This window comes from Rutilus rutilus (assembly GCF_951802725.1).
Source record: "Rutilus rutilus genome assembly, chromosome: 3".
Classification (NCBI taxonomy): Eukaryota; Metazoa; Chordata; class Actinopteri; order Cypriniformes; family Leuciscidae; genus Rutilus; species Rutilus rutilus.
Genome location: NC_140211.1, coordinates 15060295 through 15079971, shown reverse-complemented (window position 1 = coordinate 15079971; position 19677 = coordinate 15060295). Strand labels below are relative to the sequence as shown.

At 37.1% G+C, this 19677-nt stretch overlaps 1 protein-coding gene across 2 annotated transcripts in view; it reads right to left on the bottom strand.

The window, feature by feature from the left end:
* efl1 (elongation factor like GTPase 1) overlaps nucleotides 1–19677 on the bottom strand; it is a 102103-nt gene that overhangs the window by 24698 nt on the left and 57728 nt on the right. For both annotated transcript variants that reach the window (XM_084405334.1, XM_084405335.1), the window contains exon 16: nucleotides 3136–3267. In XM_084405334.1, the coding sequence (XP_084261460.1) occupies nucleotides 3136–3267 (132 nt within the window). The remainder of the gene's footprint in view (nucleotides 1–3135; nucleotides 3268–19677) is intronic.

Genomic DNA, 19677 nt, shown 5'->3' with positions numbered 1-19677 from the left:
AGCATTTCTTGTTTGACAATTTTTTTTAGAGCTGCTGGACAGCTGAAATGAACTCTTTTTGCATGTATCATTTTCCTGTTATCAATGTCTATGTTTACATGCATACCTTTTGTTTCAATAGGAATGAATTCATTACGAGCTGCTTTGAAATCTGTATTGTATAAAGCGCTATATGGTGCTCACCCTGTGGTCTGTGTGCGTCCTAACGCCCTAGTACAGTGATGGGCACACTATACTGTCAAAGAGCACCGTGCTTAGGGTGAGACGTTAAATCGAGGTCCTGACTCTCTGTGGTCATTAAAAATCCCAGGATGTCCTTCGGAAAAAAGAGTCGGGGTTTAACCCCAGAACCCTTACCAAATTTGCCCTCATGGCCTCCTAATCATCCCCATATATATTGGCTTCGTCACTCTGGCTCCTCTCCACCAATAAGCTGGTGTGTGGTGGTTGTTTTGGTGCATCCAGGTGGATGTTACACACTGGTGGTGGTTGAGGAGATTCCCCCTTCCATATGTAAAGCGCTTTGAGTAAAAGAAAAGCACTATATAAAAGTAATGAATTATTATTATTGTATAAATAAAGGAGACTTGACTTGGCAAGAGGCTGTGGAAGGATGCACGTAAACTATATTGACCCGAAAGCAAACCCTCAGCCCATGTTGGAGCACAAAAATTGTTATTTATTTCACAAACAGAGTATTTTAAAATATAAAGCAGCAACAAATGTCCTGTTAAACAATCAAAATCTTGTTCAAATCTTCACTAACATTAGAAGCAGACCTCGGGGGGTGGGGGCAAAATAATAAAACATGTATGATATGATCTCTTTAAAGCAGCCTCTCATTCTCTCTTCAAATAAAAGTGCTGTTTGACATCAAAGCAAATTCCTTTGGAACATATTGTACTGACAGCAGTAACACTATAACTATGAGAGCTTTTTAATAAAGATGGTGTGTTTTCACCAGCGATGGCAACTCCTGACCTGAAGGCAGCTGAAGTTACGGTTATGAAACTAAACTCTGAAACAGCCCTCTGGGACAGTGATCTCCCTCACAATGAGATATTGTGTTTGTGTGTGTGTGTGTGTGTGAGATCAAGATCAGACAGTTCTTTGGTGTGCTAAACTGGGAAACATTTAACTTCCTCATTACAGCTGTGCTTGTGACTAATGCGTCCCACATGAGCGAGTGTGATGCTTTGAGATGGCCGGGGTTTCCATGCCATCATTGACACAGCTAATGAGAATAACCTCTGAGTGAACCTGGAGAAGTCACCATTAAAGCTGTATGCTTATGCATCTATTTTATGGTAAGTCATTGTAAACTGCCATTGTAGGCAGTATTCACCAAAAAATGTAGTTCAAAAAGTAGAACAAAATAAAGGATAAAATGAATGCGTTAAAATAAGTTTAGGGACATACCGCAGATAAATTACTGAAGCAAGAGAATTTGCGTCATTAACATAATTTACGTCATGAAGTTAGATGACGGTAGAAGTCGGGACTTTATCACATTGAGCATCTACAATGACGCAAGCACCTGTAATGCTGGCAGGTGGAAATTTCTATTCTAACTCTATAACACGATTTTTTGCCTCTAAACTCTGACGAAGGTTTCAGTCCAATGATCCAGTAAGCAAACTCATTCAAACAATCAGTCCAAAAAAGCGCTAATGTAAAGAAAACCAGGCTGATTACATCAGAGATGGCAGAGAGAATAGCGACTCACGTTAGGTTTTCCATGAATTTTTCATTCCAGTGTGAACGTCAAAACATCTTACCACCGTATGGCCAGATGATACGCAAACTATGTTTCTCGGCTGGATAAAGCAAACCAGCGTCTCACGAGTAAAGTTTTGATGGATGAGGATTGTAATCAAGGTAAAAACGATTGCGGACAGGAGTCGTACAGCAAGCACGTGCAAGTCCGTTATATTGATTTAGACACAATTTAGTACATTCACGTTGTTTCCACTCGCATTCAGGATAATGTTTTGACTTGTCATGTGTATGTTGCTGTGTTTAGTAATTCTGAATGGATCCCTGTACTGTAGTATGTAGCCTATATAATGCAGTCAGGTCAAGGTGGTTGGTTTAGGGTTTGTTTGGCATCTCCAGGTTCCCGACTGGAGTGGGTGTGATTGGAGAGGAGGGGCGCTGAAGAGGCACACCTGAAGAATATGAAGCCTCATCACCGCCTCTGTTAAATACTGAGCGCGCCTCTCCTCGAGAGACCGGTCTCTTCCCCGTGCATGCACGCTGGTGTCCTCGTGGGTCCAGGAAGGGAGCGCGGAGGGATTCCCGCGCTGCCGAAGACGTGAGTCACCGGACCCGCGGTCCGGAACGGAGAATCACGCGTGGCGCTGCTGACAGGCTAGGATGCCGGGCCACTATTCCCCTCAGCTGTCGTGGCCTAAAAAGGACAAGCCGCTATGCCGAAGCCGCCGCCCCTCGCGCCTCAGACCGAAGAGAGTCCGAAGTCTGATCACTACCCATCCTTCACGATTCCCTGGCACGACGAGGACACCAGATCCCCCTTTTGTTTTTGTTTATTTCCCCCATTTTTTAACATTTTATGTTTATTTATGTTAATAAATGCCTCTCCGAGGCCTGACACCACTGTCTGTTGTTTGCTCATCCAGCTACAATATATACACACATACATAGACACATACACAGCTCACTACGTTATGTAACTTAATCATCTCACACACTTGAAGAAAGAAACTAAGTGTTGACAAATGATGACAAAATAAACGTGTTAAAGAAGATAAATGGCGTATGCTGAATTTCACAATAAATGTGTGATCTATCAAGATAATTAGCCCAAAAGGGTGCAAAATAATCACAATTAAAAATTATTCTGTAGCTTACTAAATATATACCCTACAAAAAAATTTCTATTACATTCAGAACTTGCCCAAGGGCAGAGAAAAAAATAACTGCTGCTTGTTCATTTATACGGTTGAGTCATTGCGATGAGTCAATGCACTCTTCTTTGCTCATCAGTTGTTGTTTTTTTATGTATCTGATTTTCTGCAATGCTTAAGCCTACCTGCTGCACCACAATGCAAAATAGTACTCAAGCTGAATGCGCTCTGTGTTTGTATGTGGCTGCTTTTGCTCATCAACACGTACTTGGATGTTTGGGCTCGATTGCGACTCTGACGATGGGCGTAGCTTCAAAGTTGATTGGCGTGAAGGGTGGGCAGGCAGGAGATGTGGAGATGGTGGCCGACTTGAGAATGAATTCCTCCATGCCACCAATACCTGCAGAGATACAAACCACATTAAACTAAGCTGCATTCAAAAGTCCAGTCAAACTGTTTTACACAGGATTTTAAACCTCATAAAAAGAGTTGTTAAAAAAAAGAAAGAAACATTATTATTTATACAACGGCTTCCTGACATAACAAAGGCCGCTGTGTGTGCCCGTTCAGGTGGGAGGTTGTGTGAGTAAGAGTGGAAGCATGTGTTTGTGCACGTTGTGATGGAAAGAGAAACATACTTTCAAGAACTTTTGCAATAGTGCTGTGATAGAAGAACACTAAATTCTAGTGGTGATATGGCATCTGGCCTAGGGCAACATCCATAAAAAGGTGTTCTTAGTCACAAGAAGCTACTAGAAGATAAACAAAACAAGTAGTCCAGTGATTTTTGCTTTTCTCGTGTGGGCCTGGGTTCAAACTCATCTTTAATAAACCAAAACAAATTTCAACAACATATCAGTATGTTAAAACTTTAAATATACACAAATTTAACATACTGCAAAGTAATGATAGTTATTGTGGAATATAAATGGTATATAAAAATTATTAATAATATAAAAATAATATACAAAATTTTTTTTTAACGAGATTAACGCAGTAAAAATATTTCACGCAATTAAAGCAGCATCCATTTTTTTTATCATCCTTTGGCTAGCATTACAATATGATCACACTCTTGCTCAAGAGAATGCTTTTAAACCATTCATGCGCGATAAGACACAAAAGAGAAGACAGTGCGTTACTACTGGCACGCACGTCTGTGAACCTCCTGACTGTGTGACACACACGACTCGTGCGCACAAAGCCGCTTCAGACAGTGCTTGAATGGACAAAAGCACACAAAATTATACCAAAATGCTCATTTTGTCAAGTATCATTGCAAGCACAGTTAACTGAGTGAAATTAAGTCTAGTAAGTATGTATGTAAGTAAGAATGTAAAGAGTTGTGAGAAAATAGAATGTGTGTCAGATCAGCAGGTCTTAAAGTGACATCAGCCTATTAAACCTGCTGCTGTGATGTCTGTTATTAATGTTAACCAAAGAACAAAAGACAGAGAGAACCGCTCTTGACTGAACAACTTTTGTAGCTAGAAGGATTAATCTATTTTTAATCTGCATAAATTTATGCAGTGACTGTGAAGTGTTTGATAAATATATTTCTGTATATATCCAACCTGAAAATCTTAAAGCCCTGTTTACATGTTTACGTGGGTCAAAAACAATGAAAACAATAACTTTTTGTGCATTTTGACAGGGCAAGGAAAAATCTGAACTGGTCTGACTGGGCCAACAGAAAAAATTGAGCCCTGATATATTGAAGGTAAATGTGACATTTATTATAATGCTTTAAATTATACTGTAATGCTGAATGACTATAATTAATGATAATATATAATTAATAACAAAAATTGAGAGAAAAAAATCTATTTCGTAAAGACATAGAAGTAGAAGTATTGGTATCGGTGATGCCTTCATTCATAAAAAGATGCCGTTAAACAAATATTTAAAATATAGGCTACTGGCTTTATGTTGTTTCTGTATTAATTTGGAGATTAAATGTGAAATTATTACAATATAAATTTTATTAAAAACTTTAATGTTAGATTTGATTAATCTTGGTTAATTACAATTTTCTTTATTAATTAGTTCATTTTGTTAAAGGCAGGGTCGGCAGTTTTTTTAAATTTATTTATATACCAATACATAATTAAAATGTAAGCACTCTGAAAAAGAGAGTATAAAAACCGAGTGTCTCTAGTCCTCTCACGATTGCAATAAACACAGCTACTTATTTCATTCACTCCCACCCCCTCCCTTCTGGGCTCCTTCCAAAGCCACGCCCCCAAAACACATGAACGCGCGATGCCGACCGCTCAGCTGGAGGAGGACGCGTTTGCCAGCGCATGTAGTGACATCATGTCAGAATCACATGTAATAAAATACCTAACTTTATCATTATGAATATAAACAACTAACATGGCTGTTAGTACTCACTATCAAGCTAGCATATCGATACTGGTAAAGTTTAAAATATATTGAGTTTGATTCGGTAACTAGCTAGTAACATAAGGCAAAGCTAAAAACAGGTTGCATTGATACACGTTTTCCCACTACCATCAGTTACACTGTGATGAAGGTGAATTTCGTGTAAGATTCATAACATATACGGTGTTTTGCATGTAAGAGCTTCCACGATGAAAGCACTGTTGGCTCTGATGAGGACTAACGTTACACTCCGGTGACAAGTAGCCTACCTTTCTACCTTACTAGTTCCTTTATTTGCCTTGTTTGCCTTCGCTGACTGTATATGCAGGTACTGGGAATTTTGACTGCTCTTTCTCTGCCATAATTGTGATTCTGTCTAGCTTCCGTGCCTCTCTCCGTGCCTCTTCGCCTCCTCGAGTCAAACGGGTGCGTGCATGTGGGCAGCTCCTAGCAGCAGGGGTGGTAGCCATGGTAGCGAGGGAGAGTGACAGTCGCCCAGCCAATCATTTCATTCGTTCCGAATGGAAATAAGTAGCTGTGTTTATTGCAGCCCTAAGAGGACTACAGACACTCGATTTTTATACTCTCTTTTTCAGAGTACTTACATTTTAATTATGTATTGGTATATAAAGAAAGTTTAAACAAATTTGGGAAAAAAAAATTTGGAAAAAAAAAATTTGGAAAAAAAACTGCCGACCCTACCTTTAATCTATTGACAGCACAAACTTTTATAGATTTTTATACATAAAAAAAAAAAAAAAAGATCAAATAAAAAAAATATGTTACAGATAATATTTTAACATTTAGCTTTGACTTCTTTAGTGCAGTAAAAATATAGAATCCATTAATGTTATTGTGAAAACAACATGCTGTTTTTTTTTTTTTCTCAGACAGTTAAAACAGGTCTGTATATATGAAAATATATAGCTGCCTTTTTATTTTCGGAAAGTAGTCCCTTGCATGGGCATTAACAAAATAATATTTTAAATGTTTTTAGAATGCTACTCTCTGGCTCTGTTTACACCTGGTATTAAGATTATTTTTGGTGGATTGGATCATGATGCTAAATATAGGTGTAAATGGGGTCTAAAGCATTTGAGCTCGACCTCTTTAAACCACTTCCAGAAGGAATCGGAAACGCATTCGACCGGACTGTTTTCGTAGTGTAGACGCTCATGTGGTCGAATGCGTTCGAACAACCACAAAAGACCGTCTACTCTCAGTCTACGGACTCATCAGAGCAGAAAGGAAAGCTTATGCTCTCTGTGTGTTTTTCCATCGTTTTCCTATGTAAATTGCGTGAGCTTATTTAATCAATTATTGAAAGATCTGAAAAAGCCTGTATAGGTTCACCCTCCCACAGACCCTCTTTTAGAAGAAATCAGGACAGTAGTAGTCAAAAGTGGACAAAAGAGACGGATTAAAACAGCAGGTGTAAACGGGAATGCGTCTGCCTCGTCTACTTGTGATCCGATCGACCAAAACGCATCTTAATACGGGATACCTTAATATATTAATACCAAAAACAGGGCCAAAATCATTCCAGCTAAATTAAACACCACAGGTCACGAATGAAAAAGTTAAAAATAGACAGAAAGCAACATTAGGTTTTTAAAATAAAATAAAATGCTAATTATATACATTTTGAGAGAGGATGAGAGTGGTAAAAAATGTAAACCTTTTTGGGACTGATTGGTGGGCAGTAACCTGGAGGAGATGCATTCATATAAAAACTGACTGAATGAAGCATTTCAGTGGCTCAGCAGGAAGAACATTTCACTTGCCCCTCGAATCCCATTCAGTGGAATTACATCAGGTCCAAGAGTGTTTCCATCAGGAGAGCAGAGCCCCCGACTCGAGAGGTTAGTTTGTTCAGTCAATGAACCAGCCATGAGTCAAGAGCTTCTGTCACAGGCTGGGCTTATAAAGGGCCAATTCCAGACAGACTCGCAATCGTGTTCATGAGCAAACACCTGGCGGGCGTAAAGACGGTAATAAAAATGGCTTAACGGTAATCACAGCGTAGGCCATATGAAGTCTTAAGTCTGAGGGTCCTGGCGGTGTTGACTCGCTGGGTCGATCTCTCCCAAGAGATCAGTATCTGTGCATTCAGAGCATGACATCATGGATCGACTCACAAAAGTTTATTATAGCACCACCTATAGAAAAATAAACTATAGAACTAATTAACTATTTCTATACATGGTTAGAAAAATAAACCATGTATACAACATCAAATGTGCAAAACATTAAAGCTGCTACATTCATTTAAAACGGAAGGGTTGTAATGCAAAGCGAGATATACAGTTGATAAATTGCTCATCGGAGGAATCGTATGAGTCTTTCTGTAAGTGTTTGCATATGTCTGGATCATGGCACACGTTTTTTCAGGGAAGGATGTTGCGCAGATGCCTCGAGGTGTGGGAAAATGAGGCCGTCTCTTTAGTTTAGAACACACAGACTAGTTTGGAACTAGTTTAGAACACAGTATCCAATCAACTCCTGGAAAAACAGGAATCCTTCATTCTGATTGGTCAATTGTGACATTCTACGGTTGAATATTCAGAATTCTGTATTATGAATGTCAAACTGTATATTTGACTGTACCAAGAACTCGATTTCCTACATACAGTGTCTCTGCTAATTCCATGTCTCTTGGTTTCCCATTTGGTCTCTTTCTTCTCACATAAATAATTTCAAACTCAAATCAAAATTTTATTCCCATTTATTAATATATTTGATAAGTAGCAGTACAATAAGCTAACTAATGTACAATTATCAAGTTGTACTCACAAAGTCAACCATTTCTGGGTGATACAAGATAAAACTGTCAGGGTTTAGTCCATCCCTTTCTGAATTATACAGAACTTTCTTCCAATATGGTGAAAAAGGTGAAGTGTGTAACTTTTTCAAATATAGAGTATGATATGCTATTGCGAATTGAGTCAATGATGTTTTTAAACAACTTCTCTGAACACTCCCCATCTACCATTGGTCAGAACAAACAGATGACCGCACATGTATTCCACTGGTTGAACCAATGTTGCAATGTAATTTTTTGTTGTGATGCTCAAACAAACAGAACAATGTTTTGATAGTGCCACAGTTATCATCACACTTTTTGGCAGAATTGTCTTTTGGATGGATCACTATACAGTATAGTTGTCAATCCACATTAAGCTAGTATATAGGAAAATACTGGATCATCACATTGGAATCGCAAACTATCTTAATGTGGATATATATAAGTGAGCCATTTCTAGGACGATTCTCCAAAAAGAATGTGGCACTGCAGTGTCAACAAATGTTGTTGTGTTTGTCTGAGCAAACAACCAAAACCACACTGGTTCAACCAATGGTGTAAGTTTAGGGGCAGAACTATCTGTTTAAAAACAGTCTTTGCCTGAATTTAGAATTGTATATATTATTTCTGCAATAGAAAATATGGTAAGAGAAGAAATGGTAAGAGTAGTATGCTAGAATCAGTGTTGTTATTGTTATGTAAAAATAAAAATATTTTTTGTTAATTGAAATGAGGCTGAAATAAAATAACAAATATTAGATAAAAAGCTTATAAAAGATTGAACAAAAAGCACAAAATTACTCAAACTTAAATTTAAATAAAAAAAGATAAAAGCTCATTCAAAATATTAATAAATGCTACAATATGAATACTACAATATAATGTATACTATAATAATATATAAATACTATAATATTATTTGAATAATACTAAAATTATTCAAACATTCAGAAATACAACTACTAGAATTGTAGTTAAAACAAACCTTCCAAACACATTTCATTTGATTTCTCTAATGACAGCAGGAAGAGAGGAGGCTGAATGATTTGAAAAGAAGTTATTCTACCCCTCCTCTACCAACAGTCTTTTAACCTGCGAGTCACTCGTTCATCACTGAAAGTCAAGCCACATGCAGCGGTCAGTCTAGACACAAGAGCTCTTTGTGTGTGTGACTCTTTATACGGGCCCGAGGCACACTGCCATATTTATCCACAGCGCTGATGATTTCCTGTTCGTGTTGACCCCCTCACCCCCTCCTCCCGAAGCACTGATCCAGGGCCAGCTCGTCCCTGTCTAACCCGTCATACAGCCCACAGCACAACGGATCTTAGATCAGCGACTCGGGACAAATTCAGGCTCTCTAAAAACAAGCAAATCCTTCGCTCATCGGCATCAGATGGTGTTTTAATGATTGCTACATAAATCCATCCTGCTCTAAACTTTTCACCTCGCACGTGCTTCTGATTTCCACACCAAAAAGCTGCAGATTTTCAGGGTGAAAAACGAAGAAAATGAGCACATAAAAACATTAAAACATAAAAAATAAATATCTAAAACTTGCATTTTTCTGAAAGAAATAGTGTCGTTTTAAGAAGCCAATTTGAAATGTAAATCTTTCAGTATAAAGTACATTTCGTAAGTATGCTTCGTCAGGATATGCATACAGTGTGTGGTGTGTACAGTGTGTGCAAATACGTGCAAACCTGCACCACTAAAACTTAATTTACACTAATTAGTTGGTCCACAAAATAACAAAACAGGCCTGGCCCGTGGTTTTACAGTCGAAAAAGAAACGAAAGAGATGGAAGAACAACAACAAACGTTAGAACGACAGAGTGAACAATAGATTATATTGATAAGATAGAGTGATAGAATAATAAAATGACAGAGCGAATAAACGAGCGAATAAACGAATAAACGAGCGAATAAACGTACGATAGATAGATAGATAGATAGATAGATAGATAGATAGATAGATAGATAGATAGAATGAGACAGATTGAACAATGGTAGAATGATAGAACAATAGACAGAATGATAAAGAGAACAATATAACGACAGATAGAACAATAGATAGAATGATAAAGAGAACAATATAACGACAGATAGAACAATAGATAGAATGATAAAGAGAACAATATAACGACAGATAGAACAATAGATAGAATGGCAGATAGATAGAACGATGGTAGATCAGATAGAACAATGGTAGAATGACAGATAGAACGACAGACAGACATACTAGATAGACAGATATTATGATATGCAAATATCCCAATGACAGGATTTTATACAAACATTTCTCAAAATGTCAGATTTAATCTAAGCTGAAACTATTCTTTGATATGTCTATACTTTGATATTATAATGACTTTTTATGCATTCTCAAAATATTTGTTTTAAATAGACATTTTCGAACTTTAATCATAAATGTCTTGATAAAGACCAGAGCACACAGCACAGTCAGTGAGTTACGTGGTTGCAGCTGAACTAATTGAAGAAAATTGTAGAAGACGACAGGGAGCAGGAGAATAGATCGATCTCAAGACAGTGCTCATCTTGCAAGAGGTCAACTTCTACATGAAGGGAAAAATCCGAAACGCCCCGGCTCTGAAACAGCCGTCCTCTTGATAAGAACTGAGGACACCGTTCACTCTGCTCTTTATAACTGTAAAACAGAGAAGCTCTTTCAACATGAAACATGAGAAGGTAATTACTCAAAGGTGACTGCGTCTCAGAGGCATTCCTCAACAAAAGCACAGAAAAACAGAGAGGGCTGCTGAAATTACCTGGGAAGAGGAACATTTCGCTTGCATACAGTAGGAGAACAGACCCCGCTGCAGGAATCTGGGCCACACATGGAAGAAATAGACACTCTTGAAAAAATGGAAGCTAAATCTGAGCTGAAGGGTTTTGGAAATTAAGAACAATTACATCCTGGAAGAAACGATGGTGGAAATCAAGAGGGATTTGTTGCAAAGCACTTCAGACTGAGAGGAAAAAAAACAAAACTACTTTGGATGTTTTAGAATTCGGGAATTCAAGAATTCTTATTGGCCATTTCAACAGGATAGATAAAGTAAAAGGTTAAACTTACTGCACAGAATACATATATAAACAAACTATAAATAATATACAGTATAATAATAGTATAACTATTTTTATTTTTATTTTAATCAACTGATAAAGGCAAATCCAAAATGTCTGTCTGAATATAAATATGGAATTGTGTAGTTTAATAGAAGTGTAAAGGTTTCGTGAGCATGAATCACTCAAACTACACAAGCTGCGAAAGGCCGATGACAAACACGTCTGTTAAATCTGGCTATTTTTAATCACTCCAGACGGCATGGCACAACACTACACCATAAAGTGTATGTATTTTCTGTATTTTAAATGATTCTAAGTGCAATGCATCTTTCCGAAGACATGTTTAGACATACAACTTGATGTTAACGATCAGATCTTCATCCGTTTCCCAGTATACTTCATGTTTTTAACTCCACTGCTTCCAGCGCTACTGTACTGTACTGTGGGAGACAATTATTTAGTCGAAACTAAGCCAAGCAAACAAACAAAAGTGTGTGCAGTCTCTCTTGGCAAGCGTAGAAAGAGAGTCCACTGAGAACAACTAGAGGTCAAAGGTGAAACGCAAATCGCCCCAGAACGACGGTTTCCGCTCACACAGCAGCGTTAGCTCTGAACTACGGCCGGGCAGCGAGGCCTACGGAGACTGTGTTTGGATCTGGTCCTGATTGCGGTGTTAGAGCGGGTCAGGGAAGAGAGCTTTACATCCGTCTGGGTGCTTGGAGAGAATAGAGGAGGGACAGATAGAGCGAAGGCAAGAAAAGGCGGATCAAAGAGCACAAAGGGGCAAACAACCGAGAGCAAGTGATCTCAATGACTCAAGCGAGGAGAAATTTCCTCCAACCACAAATACAGTTGGCCCGGGCGCAAGTTATATAAAAATAGTGTTTTTTTTTTTTTTTTTTCGCTCGCGGTGCCTTTGGCAGCTGTGGCGGCTCTCAGCTGTGGTTCTCCGAGTCTCTTCAAAGCCGAGAAAAGCCTGAATAATAATCACGGCTAATGTTTTCAACAGACTTTAGTCTTGCGTGTTCCATCATGTTTAATAGCACACATACATTTTCACTCAATGTAAAGCTAAGTAAAATTAATTTCGTGACATGCTAATAAGAAAGTTACATCCGTCTTTAAATCATTGAAGAAAGAAAATAACGGTGAAATAGTGCCTAGACACTGTGATGCTGCTCTATTTTGTGTCCTTTATAGGCTGTAATGTACAGGTGAAACTCGAAAAATTAGAATATCGTGCAAAAGTTCATTTATTTCAGTAATTCAACTTAAAAGGTGAAACTAATATATTATATTATATTATATTATATTATATTATATTATATTATATTATATTATATTATATTATATTATATTATATTATATTATATATATACCAACCAAACCAGGTTTTGGTTCTTTTGGCAGTGTGGGCAGATACCAAGTCCTGCTGGAAAATGAAGTCAGCATCTCCATAAAGCTTGTCTGCTGAAGGAAACATGAAGTGCTCTAAAATGTCCTGGTAGACGGCTGTGTTGACTCTGGACTTATTAAAGCACGGTGGACCAAAGTCCTCTTTTCTGTTGAGAGCAAATTTTCATTCTCATTTGGAAACCAAGGTCCCAGAGTGGAGGAAGAATGGAGAGGCACACAATCCAAGATGCTTGAAGTCCAGTGTGAAGTTTCCACAGTCTGGATTGGTTTGGGGAGCCATGTCATCTGCCGGTGTTGGTCCACTGTGCTTTATTAAGTCCAGAGTCAACGCAGCCGTCTACCAGGACATTTTAGAGCACTTCATGTTTCCTTCAGCAGACAAGCTTTATGGAGATGCTGACTTCATTTTCCAGCAGGACTTGGTATCTGCCCACACTGCCAAAAGAACCAAAACCTGGTTCATTGACCATGGGATTACTGTGCTTGATTGGCCAGCAAACTCGCCTGACCTTAGAGAAAGATGAGAGACATGAGTCAGAACAATGCAGAAGAGCTGAAGGCCGCTATTGAAGCATCCTGGTCTTCCACAACACCTCAGTAGTGCCACAGGCTGATAGCATCCATGCCACGCTGCAATGAGGCAGTAATTCATGCAAAAGGGCCCCAAACCAAGTACTGAGTACATATGCATGATTATACTTTTCAGAGGGCTGACATTTCTGTATGTAAAATCCTTTAAAAAAAAAATTGATTTCATGTATTATTCTAATTTTCTGAGATTTTGCATTTGGGGTTTTCATAAGCTGTAAGCCATAATCATCAAATTCTAACACATAAAGGCTTGAAATATCTCACTTTGCATGTAATGAGTCTATATAATATATTAGTTTCACCTTTTAAGTTGAATTACTGAAATAAATGAACTTTTGCACGATATTCAAATTTTTCGAGTTTCACCTGTAAATAAGACATGAATAATAAGAAAAATTAAAAAGCACAGCCACAATGCTAGGATGCTGTGGGTTGCTATGCGGTTACTAGGGTTTTTATACATCATGTACACTACCATTTAAAAGTTTGGGGTGAGTGTGATTTTTTAATTGAAGAGATTAATAATTTTATTCAGCATGGATGCATTAAGTTGATCAAAAGTGACGGTAAATACATTAATAATGTTACAAAAGATAAAAAAAAATCAGTTTCAACAAAAATATTAAGCAGCACAACTATTTTCAACATTGATGATAAGAAATCTTTCTTAAGCAGCAAATCAGCCTATTAGAATAATTTCTGAAGGATCATGTGACATTCAGCTTTGCATCACATAAATTACATGTAAAAATACATTCAAATAGAAAACAGCCGTTTAATTTGTAATAATATTTCTAAATATGTACAGTGTTATTTATCAAATAAATGCAATCTTGGTGGGTGTAAGAGACTTATTCAAAACAAGACTTACCAACCCCAAACATTTGAACACTAGTGTTTACCATTTACAACATAGTGAGTGAAATCTATGTGAGATTTGCAAGGTTAGAAGACAGATAGCTGCAGTAAACAATCACAATTCAAAGTCAAATTACAACTGTTTAAGGTTAAATATTGAAATATGTCATAATTTGATCAGTTTCAGAACTTTAAGACTAATTGAAAGTGAGTAGTTGCATATACTGCTTTATTCATGTGAGAACACACAAAACATCTGTCAAGCACACATCTACTCAATAGCAGGGCTCAAATATTGCCACCTTCCTCTCTCACTCTCGCTAAAGTAATTGATTTCTGGCCACACATCTTTGAGTTTGTCTTGTTAGAGCTGAGCGAAGCTTGACTCTGACAGCTTTGTGTGAATAACAGGTCTTCCCCTCAAACACTCCCCTTTTTTTTCTGCGTATGAGATGGATACTGTTAGAATTAGAATGCAGGTTGATGTCATCAGTGAGAGTTGATGGTGATTAACATTGCGCTTAATTCGTTGTTTACAGCATAGACACAAAGCTTTGTTTTCAGTGCCAAGTGCGGCCCATGTTCAGAAGTAAGAGACGAGAGATTTCCACAAAGAATAGACAGATATTGGCTACAAAACTGGATTGGTTATATAATGAGTCTCTTTTTAAATCCTGGTCCAGACTGTCAGAACTGGGCTGCTTTAATCACTGGGGTATTTGGGCACTGACGGATAGCTTGAAAAATGTTGACTAAACAATATTCAATCTCTTTGACACCCTTTTGAGGTATTAATTTGATATTAATGAGGTATTTATTATCTTTTCCTTTTCCAGCCTGATATTATAAAAGGCTCTGTCACGAATTATGCCGTAAGTGGCAATTAGGACATCAAATCAGCCCTTTTTCATTTCTGTTTTCTCCATGTTCATTCAACAAACAGCTGGAAACATTCATTTAAGGGACAGTTCACCGAAAAATGTCTTTCAAACTTGTATAAGTCTTTTGTAAAATACAAAAGGTACATTTCTGAACAATATTTTGGCCATATACAGAGTTCAATCATGAAACTCTAGAGGGCGCAGGCTGATTGGTCTTTTACATGTAATCTGCAAGAACTTCATTACCGCATGACACAAGCTGATTGGCCTCTGCTGATCCGCCAGCCAATTAGGTTGCTTGCTCAACAGGGATTTATGTATGTCTATTTATGCAGCAGCAGCAGCAGCAGCATATCTTACATGCTTACATCACGGTGTCTGTGTATCTGTTAGCAGTAGCAAGTCCATGCTTGTTCTGTAGCAGCAGCAGCATAGCAGATATAGTCTGCTAAAACCAAATACAATAACATTGCAATATTTATTCATATGATAAAATTACTTTTAATCCTTCCAGACAGCATGGCATAACACTACACCATAAAGTTAGAAACTCCATTTGTATGTATTTGAAATTATGCTAAGTGCTTAAAGTGCGTCTTTCCAAAGACATGTTTAGACATACAACTTGACGTTAACGATCAGATTTCCGTTTCCCAGTAAACTTCCATAGTGTTTTTATCTCCACTGCTTCCAGCGGTACTGTACTTTACTGTGGGAGATAATTATTTAGCCAAGCAAAACAAACAAAAGTGTGTGCAGTCTCTCTTGGCAAGCATAGAAGGAGAGTCCTCTGAGGACAACTATAAGGTGAAATGCAAATCGTCCCAGACCAACTGTTTCCGCTCACACAGCAGCGTTAGCTCTGAACTATAGCCGGGCAAAATATACATTACAATATATATATATATATATATATATATATATATATATATATATACACACACACACACACACACACACACACACACACACACACACACAGAGTGCGTGCAGAATTATAAGGCACGTTGATTTTCTGATCATATTTTTTTTTCCAGGCACATTTGACCAATTCCAAACCACATTAGTCGCAATAACTACAATTAACTTTGTATTTAATCATTTATAAGTGATATATAATTGTTCATGAAGGCTGGAAATGAAAAACGCCTTATATTCAGGTGTGCAGAATTATTAGGCAAGTTTTCTTTTACAGATAAAATAAGCTAAAAAAAAGAGAGATTTTTTTTACTGTTTTTTATAGGCTTTATGGACAGACAGATTGAGAGTGACTCTTGAAGGACCAGCACCATACCCTCTTCTACCACTGTTTGAAGAATTCATCTTCCAGAATACGTTTTAATAAGTTTTGGAAGTTTATTTTTAGTCCATCTCCTACCCTGAAGTCCGTTTTGCAGAGATGGACTTAAAATTAACTCCCAAAACTTACTGTCAGATTCTGGAAGATGAATTCTTCAAACAGTGGTAGAAGAGGGTATGGTGCTGGTCCTTCAAGAGTCACTCTCAATCTGTCTATAAAGCCTATAAAAAAAAACAGTCTTCATGTATTTTACTACACTTCAGCTTGTGATTCTTATTAAGAGGGGGTACATTTTTAGGATTCTTTACCTAACCCAAGTCTCTGAGACCCTGACACCTTGCTCTTCTGGAGACTCCAGGTAGGCTACAGTTCTGGAAAATGGTGGCGCTGGAGACTAAAGGGTTCCTGATGGTTTCACACTTAATTTTTCACCTTAATTCCTAATTCTTTTGCAGTTAACATGTGTCTTTTCTTCTCCACCTGTATTTGTCTGACCCTGCTGACCTAATGAGCATTTAACTGCAATTTCTAGTATTGCATTAGTATTGCATTCTTCTCATGGGCATTTAATAATTTTTGACTTTTCAGTCTGAGTTAAATCTCTTTTTTGGCTTATTTTATCTGTAATAGAAAACTTGCCTAATAATTCTGCACACCTGAAAATAAGACATTTTTCATTTCCAGCCTTCATGAACAATTATATATCACTTATAAATGATTAAATACAAAATTAATTGTAGTTATTACGATTAATGTGGTTTGGAATTGGTCAAATGTGCCTGGAAAAAAAATATGACCAAAAAATCAACGTGCCTAATAATTCTGCACGCACTGTATATATATATATATATATATATATATATATATATACACATATACACACACACACACACTTTCAATGTTATCGTTATCGGCCTGATAAGAAAATTTGGTCGATATATTAAAGCCGATAAATGATGGATTATTTCCTTCAGCTGAAACACTTCAGATGCACACTGTTCGCCATGATGGTTTTGAATTGCTTGAAATATGATTGGAATCACTTCCAAATGTTAAGTGCAACATGTGCAGCGCAAAATCTGTCATATAGGCTACATAAAATTATAATAAGAACATCATTATAATTGTGTTTGGGATATGATATGATGAGACTTGTTTTTGTAATCAGGCTCTCAAAATTATAAAATCTTTGAATTTAGATTTATCGGCCAATATATCGGTTATCGGCTTACAAATATAAAGAATTATCAGTTATTGGTATCGGCCAAAAAATTTATATCAGTGCATCCCTAATTAGTATAACCTTAAACAGTCCATTTACCCCAAAAAGCAATCATATACTGTAAACCAGTTCCAAACCCATAAAATATAACACTACTACAAGTTTACCCTCACTGTACTATAACAGTACCATGGTACAGAGATGGTATCAGATGGTAATGCCATGATACTTTGGCATAGGGAAGAACAGGGTTAGTTGTAACTTTTTTATTCCATTGAGTATTTAGAGTGTGTCTATTATTTTAAAATTAAATAAACACCATAAAGTCTTGACCACAAAAAAGGGTTTTACTTTATTTTGATGGTACCTTTAACATTTTAGAGTGTTAGTAGTGTAGTAGACTGGTAAGGTTAGGGTTAGAATAAGTTGACATGTACTTGCAAAGTTACTTAAAGTCAATAGAATGTCTGTTGGGGAGCAACAAAATAAAGAGTAAGTTTGTTGTTGTTTTTTTACCCAAAAAAGCTATTGAACATTTTGAAAGCTCATGCCAAGAAAAAAGAGACCCAACATAAAAAAACAAAAAAAAAACAAGCATTTGAGTATTTGAACTTTTGATTCAAAATCTTAAAAGTTACTGACATAGAGTCAACTAGCTCCATTCTCCCCTATACCTTGGTATTGAACGTTTACTGATAACATGACATTTACAAGGTACTCCAAAAGGACTTTTTTTAAAGTGCAACATCAAAGAAAAGAAAAAAAGAAAAAAAACAACAACATTTTTTACAGTTCTGCCATTTTAAAAGCACAAGACTTTGTTGATTTAAGCGGTGAATACTCTTTCTGGCATTAACAAAAACGGTGTCCATCACCTGACCCTCACTGCTCCTCAGAGACTTTCAGTGCTTTAGTTAGTTGATCAGGCATAAGATGAAACTCAGACTCTTGTGGGTGATTTCTGCAGACACTGCGCCTCCCCACACAGATTTGACTGGTGCCAGTAGGCGGCTATGCCAACACTGGACTCATAAGCGGATAGTTTGGTGAAGTTGGCTCCATACGGACGAGGTATTTTTTTTCCCTTGAGTGCCTTAGCAGATTAAAAAAATAAAAAAATAAAAAAAAGGAAGCATGAATCTGAAGTAAACTTTCATTAAGCACGTTCTTTGAAGTTTTCATACCATAACGCTTACAAATATTTTTTTTACTTAATTTTAAGTGTGTACAATAATTTGTCTTTGCCATTTTCATATATCTTTTTTTATTTATTTTTTACTTTCATTATTGGTGCTTGCCACGGCAAAAAAAACATGGAGCAAAAATAACTGGTTGAAATACAGTTTTTATTAAAATGTGAGAAAATATAAAAGAAAAAATTATAATTCAATTAATGCATGCATTTGATAAGTCTTTCATTCATTTGCATTAACTTCTTTGCAAAATACTATCAATGTATTTAGATAGTTACTGAACATTACTAATAATGTTGCTTAACACCAAAACCAAACATCATCGACCCACCTTTTATATAAAAATATATGTGAATTTCATAGATTCTCAGTTTTCACCAATGACCTTATGCATCAGGACACTTATTTAGTGCACAGTATGTGTTAGGAAAGTGCTGTGGTTGTTTTTGCTGTTATTCAGTATTTTGCATGCAAATAAAATCAAAACAGCCTTTTATACTCAAGCACTTAGCAAGCACCACTAATGACACAATCTCTGGCTATTACAGATTTAGAAGCTATTAAATTCATGTCACCAGTCTTACTTTTTTTAATTTCATTCAGTAAAATTCTCTAAAAATAACAGCCAAGTCTCTTTGGTCAAAATACAAGTGTGCGACCAGGTTCATGGTCTGGTCAGCATTTGAAAAGCAGCATTCAGCAGTGATCCCTATTCTACAGGGGATCCTATGGAGCCGTGGAAAAGAGCTCTTTCTGGCTCCGTTCGGAGCGGCATGGAAAGTCCCCATAGTGGAAAGTCCCTCTCCTAAACTTGACAGATTGTGGATGTGTATGATCATGAGGGGCCGACACAGACTTGCCCTTTAGCCAAGAAACACACACTGAATATTACATTACATTAGTCTTCTGCACACACGCACACATACACACACGCACACGTTCTTTTTTCTCCCCAAAAAATCACCCCTAATTATACCACAACACATTAGCAACCAAGAAAATAAGAGTGCAAGCTATAAAAAAAAAGATAAAAAGCAACATATGAGAAGCGGTGCACACGGGAGGCATATA